The following is an 18,947-nucleotide window of genomic DNA, read 5'->3' as shown; positions in this document are numbered from 1 at the left end:
TTTTGTTTTAGGCTACCTCTGTGTTGGAGGACTTACTGCTTACTCTGTGTGTGTGTATGTGGCATCTGTATACAAATGCTGGATGATGAGGCTGTTCAGCTGGCCCTTCAAAATGCTGCTGTAATACAACAAAGCAATAACTCTCTTCAGGGTTTATTTTAATTCTGGGTTGGAGAAAGACAGATTCCATGCTTAGGACTTCAGTTTGAAATCCAGAGAAGTTTTATCACTTAGTTCAACGGGTCAGTCTCTGCTCCTGAGTTTGTAAGGAATGGTGATGGGGAGGGAAATGTATTGTTTGGTTTTGCTGTAAAATAAACTTCAATTCATCAAACCCTAATATAATCTCATTTTCCAAATGTTGACTTCTAGACCAAGCTTTGTTACGAAAGTTACTTTCAAGAAATGTATTTTCAAGTCTCTCCCATTCAAGGCTTTAATACTTTTCATAGGAAGCTTGGTACTTGCAGTGCCTTTCCTCTCACCATGATAGGGAAATATTTAAGTTAAGCTTCTGGTTCCTGTTGAAAGGTGAGTTAATATCAGACAGTGAAGCAGCCTGGTGAAAGTCATGCTGTAAGGGGTTGGAAGACCTGGGAATAGATTAGTAGGTCCCCCAAATTTTATTTGATGCCAATATTGCTACAATCAGATTGCCCCTTGCTGAGTGGCAGGCAGTGACCAGGATGTTGTAACATGGCAATAGGTGTAATTCTCTCTTTGAGGTAAAGCAGAGCTGCCTTTCATGTCTTGTTTGGGAAGAACCTGGAAAAAATAGCTGGGCATTTTTCAGAGATGGACTTCTACCCCTTCTATCATTCCTGCTATGGGATATCATAATATTGTGAACTTGCCTCATGGGGCAAGGTGAGCTGGAAGACTGGCTTGTGGTAGAGGAGGTTTTGGTGGATGCAAAAAGAAACCCTGAACAAATAGTTTGAGCCCCCGAACCAAGTTTTGTGGTCGATTTGCTTGTTAAGCTTTTGAAGCATTCTGAAATCAATCCAGTAGTGTTGAAGTAGCTTTTAAACAATTTTTTTTTTCATGAAAGGTTTCTTTCCTTTGCTTATTGCTTTCTAAAATATTGTATATAGGTGGCTGCAAACCACTGCCCACCTCGTTGCAGTGGTAATACCAGAGGCTGCCATAGTGCTGTCTCACAGAGGGCCAGTTGTAGGGCCTGGACAGCTGAGTCCTACCAGAGTGGCTCAAACCATTCTCTTGCAGCAAGTATGATGAGAGGCTTATTTGCAAGTCTTCATGCCGAAACAAACAGCACACAGATGCAGGGATATTTACAGCACAGGCTCAATTTGTTTTACAAATACTGACAAGAAATGTCTTGTTTGGCAGCAATATTTAGCAGGAAATTTTGGCTTTGCTCTTCACATCCCTCTGTACTGGGCTTCTTTGCCTTCAGATCCAAGCATTGGCAAGGCTGGCATACATGCAGAGTTGTGGTTTGTGCCTCTGCTTCCCTGTGGCGATGACAGCAGTCCTTTTCTTTCCTTTTTCTTTACTGACGATGCTTTTTTTGTTTCTTGTCATTCTCCTTCCCCTCGTTTTCAGGAGAAGGCAAGAACATTCTGCTGCGCAGACAGAGATCAGTGTGGATTGCTGAGTCTCGGCAGCATGGTCTGTATTTCATGCAGTGGAGGGGAGTGTGCAGGTTGGTGGCTGGAAGTGGACTTCCTAATGCTGGTTTGCATGGAAACTGTGCTCCTTGGCCTTGGCTTCTATTGTATCTGTGGTATAAGACAGAGATCAGCTTTGAGCTTTCAGTTACAGGTTGAGTGGTCTCAGGGAGAGAGGGAAGTTTGTTTTTCAGTATGATGTAGGGAAATACTTGGTTTCTTACTGAGCCAGTGTGGTGTCGAGGAGGTTGCCACTTAGTTTGTCACTTGGAGGCAGGGTAGTAGAGATCCCCAGAGTGCTGGGGCTTGGGAGGTGTAGGACTGGGAATGCCATGTGCCTGCCTTTCCTGCACAGTTGGGCTCACTTGTGCCAAGTGCAGTGCTGGAGTGGGGCTGTGTGACCCCCTGCATGTAGCACTGTAGATAAGGTCCTCGTTCGGGAGAGCTCAGTCAGTTCCTGCAGCCAGATCGACACCTCCTTCTAGAGATGAAGGGGCAGCTCGAGAGCTGCTCACGGCATTGAAGTGGTCACTGTTTGCTGCTGTGTGCTGGGATAGCATATGTGGCTCTGTACACAGTTAAACATGAAGCTGTTTCAATTGTGAATAAAAGACCCAGCAGTGATGTGACAAAAATATGTTTTATTTTAGCCTTTACATGTTTTAATTAGGAAGTCCTTGCTGAGGCATTTGACATTGAATGAGTGGTGGTGTGAGAGACAAGAAAATAGTGAATTAATTGTGCCTGGTGAGATACATGGTATTTGGGGGATGGAGCACAACGTTGCAGGTTGTTAAATCTTCAGTGTTCCAGAGAGATGCATCAGGCACCTTGGGAGCAAATGTTCTGGGACTCGTGTCTGGGGAGGTGCCACGTTAATAAGGAGCTGAGAGTCACAGCTTCTGTTCCTGGCTTTGCTAATGAGTCACTTCTTGTTACTTTGTGCAGTTACAAAAGGTGTATCTGTTTTCCAGGCAACTGGGTAAATATTGCCTGATTCATTAGTCAATGTGTAAAGAGTTTGGAGGACTTTGAAAGAAAAAATGCTGCAGCAGCACAAATGGGTGCTCTTTAGGGCGTTCAGATGCAATTTGAATGGGCACGTAAGAAAGCAGAAGGTTGGGCTATTTATTGAATTATTTTTTTAGTTGTAGGCTGATAGAAATTTGGAAAATTGAAGGGCATCATACGGAGTTGAAAGCTTAGGATGTCTGCAAAAAACCACTAAAGGATGTGGTATTTTCTGTCTCAGAGGCTGGCTGCTGCCAACTCTGACATCAGGTTGGGGTTTGTGCTGCAGAGCCTCAGTCCCCCCAGTCTCCCAAAACCTCAGTTTTTTAAGGCCTGGTAAACAGGGGATAAGCACTGATGTGGTCAAGTGAAAGAGGAATTTTGTGAAAAACAGAAACTCCTGTCAAATCCTTGTGGTGGCAAGTAAAAGGTACAAAGTCTTGTGCCTGGGAACATGGTAAGGTGGAATTACCTTTTGAGTGACGGACAAAATTCTTGCTGCTTGTCTTTAAAGCAGACAAGGCTCTAGTCCCAGTTTGTGATGTCCCGAGGTGAGATTTTGAGGAATAGTCATTACAAAGTTATTCTCTAGCCTTCTTAAGTGAGTTTTGTGGTAGACCACAGTGTAGCCAAGGACTGATGTTACTTGGAAGAGTGAAACTAGTTTGGGTGAAGTGGAAAGAAAGTAAAATGGCTTTGTTGAAGAGAAGAAAATGTGTTTGGCAGGTTATAAAGTGCATTGTGGCCAGGTACAGCTTTGAAGAGGTTGAAAGTAGCTCTCTCCATCATGAATATGATTTAGGGAACACTCCTGGGTTCTCCAGTTACTGAATTGTCTCGAGTTTTTGTTGACTATAACTCCTGCCCAATTGTGGATTGGTATTTTTAAAAAAATACCCATTTCTTTGGCTCTGGGTAATTATTCTCTGCTCAAACTTGCATGGTTCCCTTTACTGTAGGTCCCAAACATAAACAAAGCTGTGTGATTTCCATCTGCTGTCATAGCGCGTGTGCTTGGCTTTAGCACATCAGACTGCTAGGAAGAGGAAATGCCATCTGGTTAAAATGTCTGACTAATTTTTGTTTAGTTTTAATCCCACTTTTTCTGCTTTTGTGTGTCATTCTTTTAGTCCCTTTTGTGTGTCATGTGCATCATTCTTGTAAGTCCCCATCCCCAATAATTACTTGTTATTGTAGCAGTCTCATGACACTTAGCATAAAGGTGAGACCATTATTTGGCTGGCAAAGCAGTCCTTTCAAACCTACACAGCTAAACGTGCTGCTTCATGAGAGAGCCAAATCTAATGAGTATTTGTCTTTTCTGGGATTTTCCCTAATATCCCTGTTTTTCTGTATTTTAGATGAGGTCTCCTCAAATTTCTAATTTCCTGATGCTTTGATACAGAATGGCTTTACCTCTCCACACAGTCGTAAATGAATGTGTTTAATGCCTTGACATAGCAGGGAGAAATTTCAGAAATAAGGCTCATGGTACAGATGGTGTTAAGAGTAATTTTGCTCTCTAGTTTTTTACCTTCATCCTATAAAGCCACCCAGAAGTAGGATTTATTCAAGAGAATAAGTCTACTCATCTTTTTTACTTTCAGCTGAATTTTAAAGCTGATAAAAAGCTTCGAAATTGCAAATAACCAGATCTAATAGAGAGAGAAAAAAGAAAGGAGGCTCTTGCCCTGGTGCAACCTTTTCCATCCAAGCAGATTTGTGGTGTCTGGGATTTCTGCATTTTTCTACAGTAGCCTTGAAGGTGAAGGGCAGCTCAGGAGAGGATGGCTCATAGTGCCAGCCTGGGGGAGGTAGCAGGGGCTCTGTTTGCAGCTGGTGCAGGGGAGGTAAGGCAGGTGTCCCTCAGGAACACTTTGCAAGTGAGTTATACTGCCAGTGTGGTCCTTGTGTGAGTGCCATTTATAAGGGCAAACTGCATTTACAGCATAGATTTTCGATGCCTTCCTTCTGTCTCTGTCATAACCTGTCTGTGTGGTTAATGCTTATTCACATTAAAACCCTTTTATTTTGCTGTAACTGTTATACCACTCTGAAAAAAATCCTTTTTTAAGTAAGCTCTCAGTTCCTAACATAAACCCATTCAGTTTGGTGTATTGCATTAATTCAGAATTGCAGAGCAATTAACTAAGTCCAGAACAATGATTGGGTGTATGAGCCTGAGCTCGTCTGTTTCATCCTAAACTTGAATATTCCGTTGGTTTTGCTTAGAGTTACTCATTAACCAAATCTTCAATGTTCCTGCTTTTCAGACCAAAATGAAGAGTAAGTGAGCTCAGATTTAATGTAAAGGAAGTCACCTCTCTTTTCCTGCACCCAGTACTTAATTTAAAACATCCTCTAGCATCCATCCTCTCCAAGCCCGTGGTGCAACTAAAGGTCATAAATGGGTGTACAGAGGGCTGCAGCATCTGTGTGCCCATGGGTGATGTGTTCAAAACCTGTATTTTGGGGTTCTTAGATTTGTGTGAACTCAAAGACAGAGTAGTAGTCATCTTGTATCCTAGGTTGGGACCGTGTTCCCCTCTGCCATGTTGTGGGATGAGGGAAGCTGCTGGTTTGCAAAGAATTTGAGTGTTTGGTGGTTTTAGAAGTTCCTGCAAAGCCTTTGGTAGCTCTTGTGAGTGTTTACCTTATTTCTGTGCAGGTATGTGGGCTGCCAAGTGCCTCTTGCTAATTTATATTTCCATGGGAAGTACTGATCATTATAACTTCGTGACTTTCTGCAGGGGCTGGAGCTTATAATTTTTTTCCTTAATTGTTTTAGCTTGACGATATGATGATACGTGTTACCTTTTTGCCTTGGTTTTCTTTCTGCTTTTTGGCTTGCTCTTACTTGCAGTAAGAATTAATCTCATGGGTTTTAATTTTTGGAAAATACTTCTTTTTAATCTTATTTCTCTAGATCTCTGGCCTCTCTAATTGACTAATGGGCACAGGGAGTCGTTTGTATTGGGTGGCAAGTGGTGCTGGGTCTCCACAGCACATGGATTATTCTGTTTGCATTCCTGGCACGTTCCAGGGGAGCGTTTGGAGCAGAAGGCTGCAATCAACTGCAAGGTGATTGCAATCCCCCCTTGAAGTGGGGATTTTTGGTGCATGCTATGGGGTAAAGTCAGGCCCTAAATTCACACAAGACTCTGTGCTGTTCATCTGCTAATCCCTATCTTTAATTCTTTCCAGCAGTATGTTTTCTGGTTTTGGCTTTCATGCTCCCCCATCCCTTAGAAGATTCAAGCTTTTCATCTGCCGCACTGTTTGAGCGGTTCATTTGTTCTGTGCTGTGGAAACCTGTTGCTATTGTTACTTCTTTTAGAAGATAATTTCCATTAGGAACCCAGAATGGGTGCAAAATGTTGCTTTGTTTTCCAAGACAAATCTTGTATTTAAGCTTCCTGTGCTCGTTACTTCTGCATCCATTTCTCCTGGGTTCTGTTCCTACTTTGGTGCCTGCATGTCCTTAAACCCCACTCAGGAGCAGAGTATCAAAGTGCCTTTTGCACTGATGGCTGTATATGGGTTTTCTGTTCGAGTAGGTGTAAGTCATTACCATCCAGCTCTTTGGAGAAGTGCATGCCAGCCTGATGGTTTGAGAAGTGATTTTGTTCCTAGGAATTTTTTTTGTTTCTGATTTCAGATCTGTCTCGAGTGAGTGATACAGGAAGGTGTGGGATCATTATAGAGTATGAGGAGCATTACAAATGTGACGTACTGTTAGCAGCAGTAGTTGTGACAGCTGCTGGCCCAGGATGTGAGGGAGAAGTGAGGATGATAGGGGGGCAGGCAATGCCTGCAGTCTGAGGAGAGTTTTGATAGAATCAATCTGTTTTTGTTTGGTCAGCAAGGTACACAAACTGCTGTATTGTAAATGGATCACGCAGTCTTTGTTGGAGGGTGGAATCAATGACTACAAGGAACATAAGTCAAAATCCCATATTGTCCCCGACAATGGCTGATGAATTTCATTTTTTTATTTCAAAACCTTGTAGGAGCACATCTGACTACAACTGGCTGTAAATGACTTCCTTCTTCAGATTATGTGCAAATGTGTTTCATACTTTTAGGAGGGTTGAGGAAATTTTTGCTGCTAACACTTCTTTTGCTGCTTTTTTGGGGTCACAAGCTCAATTAGTTGTTTGGCAGGGTCTCAACTCCATGCTTTCTCAGGATGTTCATCAGTCTATTGTCTGGAGAGGGTATTCTGTGGAAGGTAGCCAGAGGGTATTGCAGAAGCTATGCATTGGGCTGGGAAACCCTGCTTGATAATTCACTTTTGATAGCTGGGCTGAAATTGCAGTCGAACTTCCCTGAAGTTATAACTGGAGTTCTCTGTGATGGTTTTCACTATAACATAAAAGAATGAAAGCACCTGAACAACAGAGACAAGAATGAGAGAGTGTGCTGGTAGCAAGATGACAGCTTTGACTGGTATACCTTCCGAAACCTTTCCAGTGTTGGGAGGCTTGCTTTATAGGCAGTCCTGCTTCTGCTTTGCCATATTCCCTTGCTCTTGGAGCCTGCTCTTTCTCCTTCCCTGCTCATTTTTGTCTCTTCCAGCTGTTGGGACAGTGACAGTGTTTTTGTACAGTCACTGATACAACAGAACTGCCATTGCATTAGAGTCTACAGGCACAGCTGTGATATAAGGGACTACTGAAGCATAATTTACATGGATTGTTGAGCCCTGTTTCAGATGGAGAGATGTACAGATAAAAGAGAAAATCTGTTCAGAAATTGTGAGCTCTGTGGTTTGCATGTGGTTACGTCATACGCTGATAGAGGAACTAGATAGTTTTTGTGCAGGCGGATTTACTGACCTGGTTACTTAAATCAGTTCTGTCAGCGTTTTTATTAATTACTTCTCTTGTGCCTGGAAACCCTGTAGGTATGGGTGAAAAAGAAAGCTGGGTGCAGTCTGCATTGCAAAGTGTTAGGGGATGCCAGGGCAGTGGTGTGGAAGTGATGTGGCCATACAGCACGTGCACACACTGCTGTTACATTGGCAGCTGGAGATGTGAACCTTTTTGGATGGCATTTTTGTCATTGCCGAAGAGGGTTTTGACAGTCATTGTAGATCCTTCCTCCCCAGTGATGTGGTTGTGGGGCTGTATTCCCTTCTTCATGAAAGGCCAGTGGGCAACATTACATAATAATGGAAATAATTAGGAAGCTGCAAAAGATGTTATTTGTGCTCATAAAAGAGAATGGTGCTGAGGATGTTTGATCTTATTATGGTCCTTTGGGACCTGACTGGACAATATTTGAATTTGCCTCAAGGAGGGCATTTTGCACTTCCACTTCCATGAGCCATTTCTTACTTGAGATCCATCCAGCTTGGACTTGTTTTAGATTTAGAAACCATGTGGACTTAAGTGCAGCAAAACTCCTGGGTCTTATTTTGTGTTCCTCCCATCTGGCTTTATCCTCTGTTCTTTCTCCAAATTACCTTGACACATTGCTGCAAAAGCCTTTTTCTCTTGTGCTCCTCCTGCCACTGGGGACTGCCATCAGTATCTCTCATTGCTTCTCCATTCTTACGACCACCAGTGTCCAGACCTGTGGGCAGTCCTGGACAGGCAGAGCATCTTGTGCCACTCCTAAGGAACAGCTGTGACTCGTCCCCTTCAGGAGCTGGCTGCACTGGTGGTGAGCCAAAGGAGGCCAGGTCTCCTTCACGAGTCCCTCGCTGCCCTCCTGCCCTGGTAACAGCTGGCTGCCTGTGCTAAGGGATTATTCATGCATGCTAACACTGACAAGGGACCCCAGAGGTTTACAGGGAGTGCTCCCTTTGGGCTTCCTGCCAGCTCCATCATGACCCCCAATGACAGAAGTATGTCCCGGTAGAGGAGATGGGGATGTGAGTGGAAAGGGATGAAGCGTGCATGCAATCTTTGCAACGCATGCTACCTTTGTTGTTGTTTGGGCTTCTTGCTTAGGTCAGCCTGGATCATTCATTTTATTCTTCTTTTTACCAAGCTGTCATATGTCTTCACTTCTCCAGCAAAGGCACATTTTGGAGCCCTGGTTTGATTTTGTGGAAGGGGAAGGATGGAGAACATGCCTGTGGGAGTGGAGGGAAGCCGTGCTGTTGTGCCACTTAAGGTTTGACCTTATTACCACATAGACAGCTGCTGGTTAGGTCCTTGTGGTATTGAAAATAGGTTGATGTTTTGGATGATTTTCCAGGGAGATAATGCTGGATGATTGTAGGACTGTCTGCAAGAGTTCCTTCAGCAGTAGCACAGCAGGGTTCAAATTGCTCTGGACAGAAATGGTAGGAGGCAGCCGAGGATGGCTGCTGGGGACACATTACTGACCTCATCCTCAAGGCAGTATTTCCTGAGCCTAGTGCCTTGTCTTGAGTGGCTTGGCCTGGGTTGGTAGAGTGCTGATTTTGGGGATAGTTTCTGGCTTTTTAGGTTTGGGGTTTTTTTTGGTTTGTGGGTTTTTTTATTTTCTTTTCATTTTATTTCCTGTTTTGGGTGTCTTGTTTTTTTTTGGTTTTTTTTTTTATTTTTAGTCATTATAACAAACTCTTACACTGCCTCTTCAAGTGATATAATTAAATTGCAAGAACTGGAGTCCTAATTACCCTCTCCCATGTGAGAGTTGAGGAGCTCGTCTTCAGAGAGAGGCTGTTGGCTGAGATTCAAAAGAGAAAACTCAGAGCAGGCTGCATCTGTGTTGATATTTACTCTTATTAAGAATAATGGTCATTACCAAGTGATATCAGAGTGTGTTGCTCTTTGCAGGTTATTTTTGTCTGTCTGTAAGTAAAGGCAGAAGGAAAAGCATCTCTGCCATTTCTGCATGTCTCCTTTTCTGCTTTTTCCAAATAATTGTTAGTATAGCATCTGAGCTGGTGGGTCTGGCATGTGCAAAAATCTGCACTGATGCATGAAAAAATTACTGATACATATTTAGCATTTCCTATTCTTGGAATTTGCTCCTCTTCTATCCCGTGCATCAGTGCAGATAGCTTGCATAAACAGGCTTAACTCTCAATGCAGTGGTGCAGAGAATTTGCCCACTAAATGGTAAGAGACATACTGGAGCAAACTGCTGCTTTCTTTCCTGTGATAATGGCTGTGCATTCAGGCAGCTGTGTGAATCTCTGCAAATGGAGAAATCTTGAAAGCAGGGTACACTTAGGTCCTATGTAGCTATTCTTAATCTTCTTTTTTCTTTTTTTTTAAACAGAAATTCATGCAAACAGAAAATGAATTGCTAGGAGTTGAAATGGTAGGACTTTTGAAGCTAGCTGCTTACTCACAGGTATAGCTCAGTAATAATGCTTTGTAGCTTTTTTTCAGCTATAAACCTTGCAGAACGTTAGTATCCATTCAGATCTCTAAATGACACATAAGGGAAAATTATGGTTTAGACCATAACCTAAAGTTGCACCAAATAGGTGGTAGAACAGGCAACAGGATTCTTTTGATACCCATTGTAATCGTCTGCTTATGCCAGAGCAATTGTCTGCACATCTTGGTGTTTCACAGACCCTGTTGCGGAGGTTTCAGCATTACACTTATTCACATCAACCACCTAAGATTTGTCTTGGCAAAGCTGGGATAGCCACAGATACATGTGTACACTGGAAATGTTTGGGAGTGTCTGGAGGAGCGTTTACGAATGTTGACTGTTGTGTGGGCTGACTGTAGCTAAGTGCCTGGCACTCAACTGCAGCAGGGCCACAAGAGTTTCTCTGTGCCTCTGAATCTGTCTGGGATAAGACAAGAGAATGATCTGATACTGGTGTCTTCTCTGAAGATTCCTTGACGTTCAAGTCATTTAGGTTTAGCCCATGGGACCATTGGAGAACTGCAGGAGAGAGAAGACAGGATGTTTCTGACCCCTGGGTTTGATGTTGCTGCAGGCTTTTCGTATGAACTCCACGTGGCAAACATGGTTTTTTGGCATAACTCCAAATCCAGGGCATTTGTTCTGTGATCTAGTTTTGTTACAAGGAGACATGTCCATGGTATTCAGTTCTCAAACTCAGATCTCCAGCCTTCCAGAAAAGCAAAGAGAGTGTTTATGGGCTACAGTGGTCTGAAAATGCAAAACTGACATGAATTCAGTAAGACTCTTTGGATAAATATGCTTCTGTTCAATTGAGATTATTACAAGTGCTCCTTCCTGGTGTGGTAGTTGTGTGCTTTGTTAGTTCCTTAAAATGCTCATTTCCATCTTCAGCATAATATTCTGATTTTGCTGCATGTGTCCATGGCACATTGCTCCTTATTTCCAAGTACCAGAAGCATTTGGGAAGTTTCTGCTGAGGTGCACTCTCACTTCCAGCTCACTGTGAACTTGGTGTTTGTTGTTCTTCACATTTGTAGAAAGACAGCTGGAGAACATCGAGAGAATTAGCACCAGTGCTGGCAGCAGCACTTAAGTTGGTGGGGCTCTTGCAAGTCTTGCATCTTGTTGTCCCTAATCAGTTTAAACTTGATGGGTTTTCAGTGTTTTCATTTTCTAAATTGATTTATCTGCGTAAAAGGTACAAGTTGTCCTCTGCTGGGAACAAGTTTCCAAGCTGTTTAATCTTGCTGTTTGTCAATGCAGAGAACAGCCTTGTCAATGTGAATCATCCTCTTTTCTGTTTTGCTCATCTCCCCAGATCTTTCACCAGCTTCTTATTCACTTCAGCTTGAAGTCTCCTTATGGCTTCACTCCTACCCTGTTCAGGAGAGCAGTTAGGCCGTGAAGACCCTTTACCTGCCCACTGAAACAAATGTATTTGCAGTTCTGTCCCATGACCCTTCTCTCTTCTTCAAGTCAGCCTAATCTGGTGCTGGAAGTGGTGCAGTCTTATTGAGTTTGAAGACCACCTCCAGCAGGTCTGTCTGCTGATACCTCCCTCCATCTTTAGGAGCTGTTTTTACCTCTGCTTGCCAGGTGTGGCTCCAGGATACATCTTTCATACCTAGAATGAATGGGGTTGCTGGGCTTGGGGCTCCAGAATTTCAATTGGTTTTTGTTTTCTGCAGGGCCTTTTTAAGGCTAAATGCTTGTGATTTGGACTTGGACATACCATGAACATGGGGTTTTTTGGCTTTTTATTATCTTCTGCCAAATGTAAAAGCTGCTCTTTCTCTTTGAATCTTTTCACAAACAGTGTTCTTTGACCACCACCCTAACAGTAGCATGGTCTTAATGAAAACTTGTCTTCCTAAATTTTATGTTAATCTCATGGGCAGAAGATCTGCTGAGGTCCTTGGACATGCTGGAATGAGCTGCTTCTCTACTGGTTAGGGCTTGGCTTTGGAATGTAAATTTAACACAGTTCACTGTGTCCTGACCAAGCAAACAGAGGAATTAAATTGACTAATGGAGCTTTTCACAATGCTTGTCCCACAGACTTAGCTAAACAGCTTCCAAATTGCTGTTAGTTAGAATTGATTGCTGATGAGGAAGCACAGCAATGAGTTCTCAGAACTGAATGCATTTGATTTTCTTTTTTGGTAACCTTTCTTCCAATATGTGTTTTTTGCAGTGATACTGAAAGCCGAAAATTATGCAAGAAGATGAAGGTAGATCCTAATTCAAAGGAGAAGGGAGTGGATTTACTCCATTATAAGTGAGTGCTGGGCTGGGATTTGTAGTTCATAATTGTTGATGCCCCCATTAAGACTGTTCATTCTCCTTTCAGCCCCATGCTGCTGCAGCATTAAGATGACTTATTTTTTATCCTTTGACATATGAAATTAATTGCTGTTTCTTCATTTTGCAAGCATGTGTTGTGACAGAAGTTGAGTTAAATTTATTTCACTGTTGAATAGAGAACACTAAAAGCATAAGCGGGGCCAGGGAGAGATGTCCAATGGACTAAATCTGCCCAGTGCACAGGGCTGATGCCTGAGATTTGAGCTCTCTTGCTTTCTGTCACTTGCCTGCTGGAATGTGCCTTGGACAAGTTGCTTCATCTCTCTGTGCTTTTCTGACTTGAGATAGTCCTTCATAATGTCAGTAGAGAAAGGCAAGTGTCGTGAGACAGCAAGAGATTTTTCTTCCTGAAAATAATAGGAGTGGGAGTACTGTTAGGTACACCAAGCAGCTGTATCTCCATCTCCAAAGATAATGCCGTAGTAAATATTCTTGTTAAAGTGTCAGGGAGAAAATTGTTTACTAGGAAACTGTTTTCTTTACACTGGTTTGCACCCTCCCTTTTTCCTTCCTCTTGTTCCTCCCCACCCCACCCCCCTTAAATAACTGTACTGTAAATTCTACTTAGTTCTGTGGCTTCAGCAGGATAATGATGTTCTGGTTAGTGAGAAGTCAGGAAGAGCAGCTGTATGAATTGCAGTAATGTTACTGTAAGTTAACACTATTCCCCACTCCTCGTTTAACAGGGACGGTGCATTTCATACTGCGTATAACAGAGCGGTCACATTGAAGGTAAATTTAAATATTCCATTATTATTCTTTCGGTTTTGCTAGATGTGGGTGAGACATTTGTGGATTAAAAACTGGTTTTGGTATTTTTTCATGCTAAAGGCATCAAAGGGAGGGGATTAATCTTCATAAACAGCTGTCAGAAGGGCCTAAAGGTTTTTGTGTGCATACATGTCTGTCAACCATAGATCCAGGAAAATTGTTTATTATTTAAAAGATTGACCCCTTGTTGAACTGGAAGGTAAACTGTAAGTTAACTTGCACACTGGTAACAAATAAGGATTTTCTTGTTTTAATTGCAAGGTGCTCTTTGTGTTAGTATAACTAAAAGTATTAGCTGATACTGCATTTTGATAAGGGGTTCTCTGAGCTTCTTAGATTTTGTGTTTATAAACTTTAAAGAGAGCTGAGTGGCCTTATTTTTTATCAGATTGTGGAACCACAGCTCCTATGAAAGTGCTCTGAGTGCATCAGGTATAAAATGACCTTTCTTCTTTTCTGGCGAATCTTGACATAAAGCAACAGAAGGCAACATTCTGTGGGCAAGGGAAGTGAGAAGGGGTGAGGCACAATATGAATGTGTAGATCCAGATGATTGTGGAAACAGTGAACTAAGAGCACAGTGAGCAGGCCAAAAGTGTGCAACTTCCCTTTGCAAAGCCCTGGTGAAGCACTGGAAGTTTCCTGATGTGAGGGGCCCAGCAATGACTTGGCTTCCAGAAATCACTTCTGTCCAGCTCTGATGTCCAGTTCCTGTTTCTTTTCCTCCTCCAGCAAACCCGGGTTCTGCACAGTCATTGGTCTTTTGAAGACTTGATGACATCACCCCAGTAATTCCATGTACTTCCCCTTTCTGGCTTGTTCAGGGGATTGCCGTGGAATGGAGGAAAGCCTGTGTGAGATGTGTGAACCTGAGTCTGCCAGAGTGGCTGTTCCTAAGTGCTCTTGCTCTGGACTTTGCTTTTACAGCCAGAGTTGGAGAGTATGTGATGGGGGACTGTCTTGGAAGTGTGCCCTGACTTGAATTCATTCAGTGTTCGCTTGAGGCTGTCATGCAGGATTTGTCTGAGGTGGGGAGAGTAGGGCCGTGTATCTTCCCATCTCCTGCAGTAGAAATCTTGCCTGGCATTAGGAAGGACAATGTTAAATACCCAGCCCAGTCAGCAACTGCCTAAACCAGCTTCTGTACTTAATGAGGAAATGCAGCTGGTGATTGTATTTTTCCTTCTTGGTGAGTGATGGGTTAAGGGAGACCTGGTAGCTGCCTAAATTTGGGTGATTTGAACAATACATGATGTGTCTCTCCTGCCCTCCATAAAATGCTGCAACCAGGAGTTAGTGCTGTGACTCTTCCTTACAGATCAGATCAAGTGGAAAGCACCTGCAGTGCTCCAGGGAGCATTGGGCTGAGAGGCAATCATAGCACAACAGGAACCAGATCCTTTATTCCTTCAGCTGTTTTGTGATGAGCGTTTTGCCCTTCCCTTTTGTCCTGCCTGCTGGGAAGCAGCAAGCAGCGTCCCGTGGACAGGGATGTGGGATTCCATTGGGGGTGGAAGAGGGATTTTGAAGCTCCCTCACTCTAGGTGCTGGAGTCTTTCTCAATTTAACTGCCCCTGTGAAACCAGCCACTAATGATTTACAGGTTGGGCAGTGGATCAGATCTGGGCAGTGGTCAAATAATTCAGCTGCGTGTTTGTTTGTTCTGCTGCTCACAGCTGCCTGGATATTTTCTGTATTTTTCCCTCTATTCCACTTCTCCCTGTTTTCTTCTGTTGAGCCAGTGACCTTTGTTTCTCTCTCTCAGCTGTGTTTGTCAGGAGTCTCCCAGTACATACAGAGAGCAGCAGAGCAACACAATTCCATAGTGTATCATACTCATTTTATGGACAGGTGGACACACTGAAGAACAGGGAGATTAAAGGACTTGTTTCACATCATTCAGCAAACTTGTGGCAATAAAACTTGGATCTTCTTTCCAGACATCCAGTAGACATATTAATATATGTATGACATTTTGGAGAAAGATGGACACAGCTCTGAAGAACTGTAAAAGGATTCTTCTGGAGTAATCAGCAATTTCATAGCTGTGGCTGATCCAGCTGATAGTGTACTCGGGTTTTTAGAAAAGCTTTTCATTTCTTAAAGTAACTAAATCCTTATGTAATTAGCAGAGATGCCCTTGTGGTTTCACTGTTAGAAAAATGAGGAATAGAGGATAGCTCAGTGTTCACAGTGGGGGGAAGTTACTTGGCAGTCAGAACCTCCTGCTGCTGAGACTTTTGTTAAGATCTGAGCTGTTTGGGGTATCTAGGAAAAGGAGATGAAATGCAAGAGAACAAAATTCAGTGATGCAAAATCATTAGGAATAGTTTAAAAAAAATTTCCAATTCTTTGCAGAAGGGCTTAGGATCTCACAATACTAAAAAGGACAGCTGGAGGAGATTCCAGTAGATATTTCTGTAACTGTGAGTAGCTTAAAAAAGGGAGGGATTACTTCATTTTTCTCCAAATTTGAGGGCAAACAGTGGCATTTTGGGATGGCTGATTTGAAACAAATAACTGCAATGTTAAAAAAAGAAGTTTTGGAACTTGCAGCTACATATTGTGAAAGCGAAGAATTTAGGAGTCTGGAAAACAGTTTTCGATAGTTATTAGAGATAGATCCATGGACAGTTAAAAAGCACAGAGGTCCATATACAGCAGCTTGTGCAGAGCCTGTAAACTTGATTTCTTTTTGCCAGAAATGGAGAGCATGTGCCAGTGTATGCTATATAAGAACTGTAAGTACTAGTCTGTCTTCTCCCCAAGTAACTGTAGTCATCTGCTGTTGAAAACCTAAGCTTAGATCAGCCTTTCATCTTACCTGGAATGTCTGTTCGCATGTTGCTTTAGCCACATGATGTCTAATTCTCAGGAGAGCCAGGATGCCAGTATCCAGGCTGTATTTATTACATGAGGAAGCCTTTTCTGGAGTATAAAGTACCGGGAGAGTTTTACCCTTCTTCTCAAATGGAGAAAACTCAATGAAGTACGAATCTGCTTAGTACTAGCAAAGGGAATAGACTAACCCAGTAAATTGGTCCTGCTCTAAACCCCGAATCGTTTTCAAGTTGGCTGTTGTAAGGAGTGTATGTGTGAAATTGAGGAAGGTCTTGTTATTAGCATCCCTACTGCGTGATACTTCCAAGGAGTGAGAAGCACAAGGATGTGTTTCTGTATATTTTTTTTCAGGTTAAAACCTAGGTCCATGTATATGATTAGCAGCTCTCCTGTTGAAACTTGCTTGTTTTCAGCAGCATGTGCTGGATGAAGCATGTCCTGTATTGTGCTGAATCGAGGTGTAAGGTTCAAAGCTGGCACAGCTGGTTACAGCCCATCGTGGCTCTGTCCATGCTGTGGGGGTCAAAACAGGTCCTGACTGTACCACGGCAGGACTGGAGTGAAGCTGGTTCTACAACACCAGGGTTGCTGTGCCCTAGATCTTGCTGTGGCCTCTAACACAGCAGCTTGGGACCACTGCTTTTCTGTAATTAGAAAGTGCTGTGGTTTGTTTGGCTGTTGTTTAAAGTAAGAGAGGAAGTTCTCTTCACTGCATGAAGAATTGAGCGCAAGGCAACGTACTGCCTGCTCCTGCCAGAAGACATTACACATCTAATTTTTTTCTGTCTTGGCTGAGAGGGAGAGGCTGGACGAATTAAATCTCTTTAATCCTGCATCCTCTAACCACATCTGTTTCTACATGACTGAATTTGGCATGCAGGAATTCTTGAAACTAGCAGAGTCAATTACACTCATTAGCCATTCAAGATGTTGACCCCTCTCTCCTCGTCTCCAGTGTATAGTTGAGGTCTCTGCATGCTCAGGGTGAGCAGAACTTGATGCAGCTGTCCTAAAGGTAGAACATCTCCCCTGTTTTGTCCTCATCTTTCCTTTCCCCATGTATTATTAGTCTTAGGATGTCATTTGGGATGTTAATGCCTCTAAGTCTAGAGCTTTTTATACTGTAACTCCATTGTAAATTACTTGATTTTATATATATTTTTTCCTAGCTAGCTCCTTTCCCTGATAATGCCACTATAAAATGAATTTCTTCTGGAAGTGTTTGTCACCCTCACCCGTTAGGCCCTTCTTGCTGTGTACATTAAGTGTTTTGGTTGCTGTCTGGTGACTGATACATGCTGCCTCTTGTGATAAGACAAATCTTTTCAATATTAGCTGTGCAAGCAGACAGAAACATAAATGCAATAAATGGATCCTGCTGTAAGCTCTGAATCCTCCCGAGCCTTGCAGTACCAACTGAGAGGCAGGAAAATGGGCTAAACTCCCCTCTCTGTTGATAAGCTGCTGGGATATTGTACCACAGCAGCCCCACCGAAGGCAGAGAGGCAGCAAAAGTGTCTCTGAGACGGTTCCAGCAGTGGGACGTGATTAGGTGTGCTGGCAACCTGCTCCTAAGAAAGTGGAGTACACACCCAGGCTTTTAGATAGAACTGGTGTGTGTTAGGATAGCTCACTTAGTGCTGTGGCAGCTTCATCCACTCACTCACACTGAAGGAAGCTCCTCAGGGACCTCAGTATGTTACTGCTGTGGCAGAGATCCTATATGGGAATGAACACAGACCTACAATCAATGCCATAGAGAAAGCAGTGGGGCCGTTCTGAGTGGTGAATAAACATGGAATACCAGGTATTATGTTTCCTAGAGCACAGACATTTGAGGATAAAAGTGATCAAGCCTGTGTTTCCATGTACAGCTGGAAATGGGGCTTAGTGTGACTGCCAGAATCGATGGAGAGTCTTTCACTGATTTAGGAGGGCTGGAGTTCCTTCAGGCTCAGCTTGAAAACAGACCTATCAAAGTATATTTCCTTATGGTAAAGAGTATATCTGTGGTCTGCTGAAAGGCGTTTTTGGTTGTATGTCAGTCAGGTAAAGCAGTTACGAATTATGTGTGCACGTGTACTTGACTTGTTGGACATGGGAGCTGCAGAATCCTGGAGTTTTGTATTTCCCACTTCTTCTGTCACATTTGCTTCTTATTCTCACACTTGAAACTGCATTCAGTGGATGTTTTAGGTAGGTGGGTCACACAGGGAACTGTTGGTGGATTGTTCTTCCTTTGTCCAAATGAGCAGTTTGATCTGTAAGTGTGTTTGTTCATTTGCTTTTGCTCACAGCAAGTATCAGTGTGCCCTCCAGCTAGTCCTGTTACTCAGATACGGTGAAGGGCATGGGAGCCTGACCTCTACATAAAGAGAAGCCTTTCCTACTGACCCATGGACTCACTGTGGAAGGTCTAGTACCATTGAAAGAGCTCTCTGAAGGATCCTTGAAGCTATTTCTCTGTGTGCTGGTACACTTCCACTCTGTTTTCCCCAGTTTTATAGTGGGAGTGGGAACTGATAAGTTTGAATACCAGTTATGATGAAGGTACACACCCACATGGTTCTGAAACAGGAGATTTGTGCTAATCTGCATTAGAGCGGATGAATATATGAGCAGAAAAGCAAAGGCAGTAATTGGATGGGGTTTGCATCACAGCATGGATTTGAGATTGGATGTCTCATGATTTCCATTTGTGTTTCTTTAAAAGCTTTTTCCCCCTGTTTATTACAGTCTATGGTGGCCTTTCTCAAGGATCCAGAAGGTGCTCCACTGTGGGAGGAAGATCCTGAAGCTAAAGATATTGTGCATGTCGACAGTGAAAAGGTACATTAGCTGTATAGATGTTCTGTTGTTTTATAAATATAAGGGGTGAAGGGAGTGTGTATGTGTGTATTAACTCTTAGTGAAACACCACTAGTTTGTTTCTTTGGAAGGCACGTTTAAAGCACCCAACCTGTTTGAAGTGATTTGACCAAGTTTGTGGGTTGTGAT

General features: G+C 42.9%; 1 protein-coding gene across 1 annotated transcript in view; it reads left to right on the top strand.

The window, feature by feature from the left end:
* PDIA5 (protein disulfide isomerase family A member 5) overlaps nt 1–18,947 on the top strand; it is a 99,508-nt gene that overhangs the window by 16,575 nt on the left and 63,986 nt on the right. The window contains exons 5-7 of the mRNA XM_042040493.1: nt 12,169–12,252; nt 13,025–13,070; nt 18,687–18,779. Coding sequence (XP_041896427.1) covers nt 12,169–12,252; nt 13,025–13,070; nt 18,687–18,779 — 223 coding nt within the window. The remainder of the gene's footprint in view (nt 1–12,168; nt 12,253–13,024; nt 13,071–18,686; nt 18,780–18,947) is intronic.

Source organism: Corvus kubaryi, unplaced genomic scaffold (assembly GCF_017639235.1).
Source record: "Corvus kubaryi isolate FWS band 111438036 unplaced genomic scaffold, C.kubaryi_AGA036_p1.0 37396, whole genome shotgun sequence".
Lineage (NCBI taxonomy): Eukaryota > Metazoa > Chordata > Aves > Passeriformes > Corvidae > Corvus > Corvus kubaryi.
The sequence above is the reverse complement of the archived record's forward strand: the minus strand, read 5'-3'. Positions and strand labels throughout refer to the sequence as shown.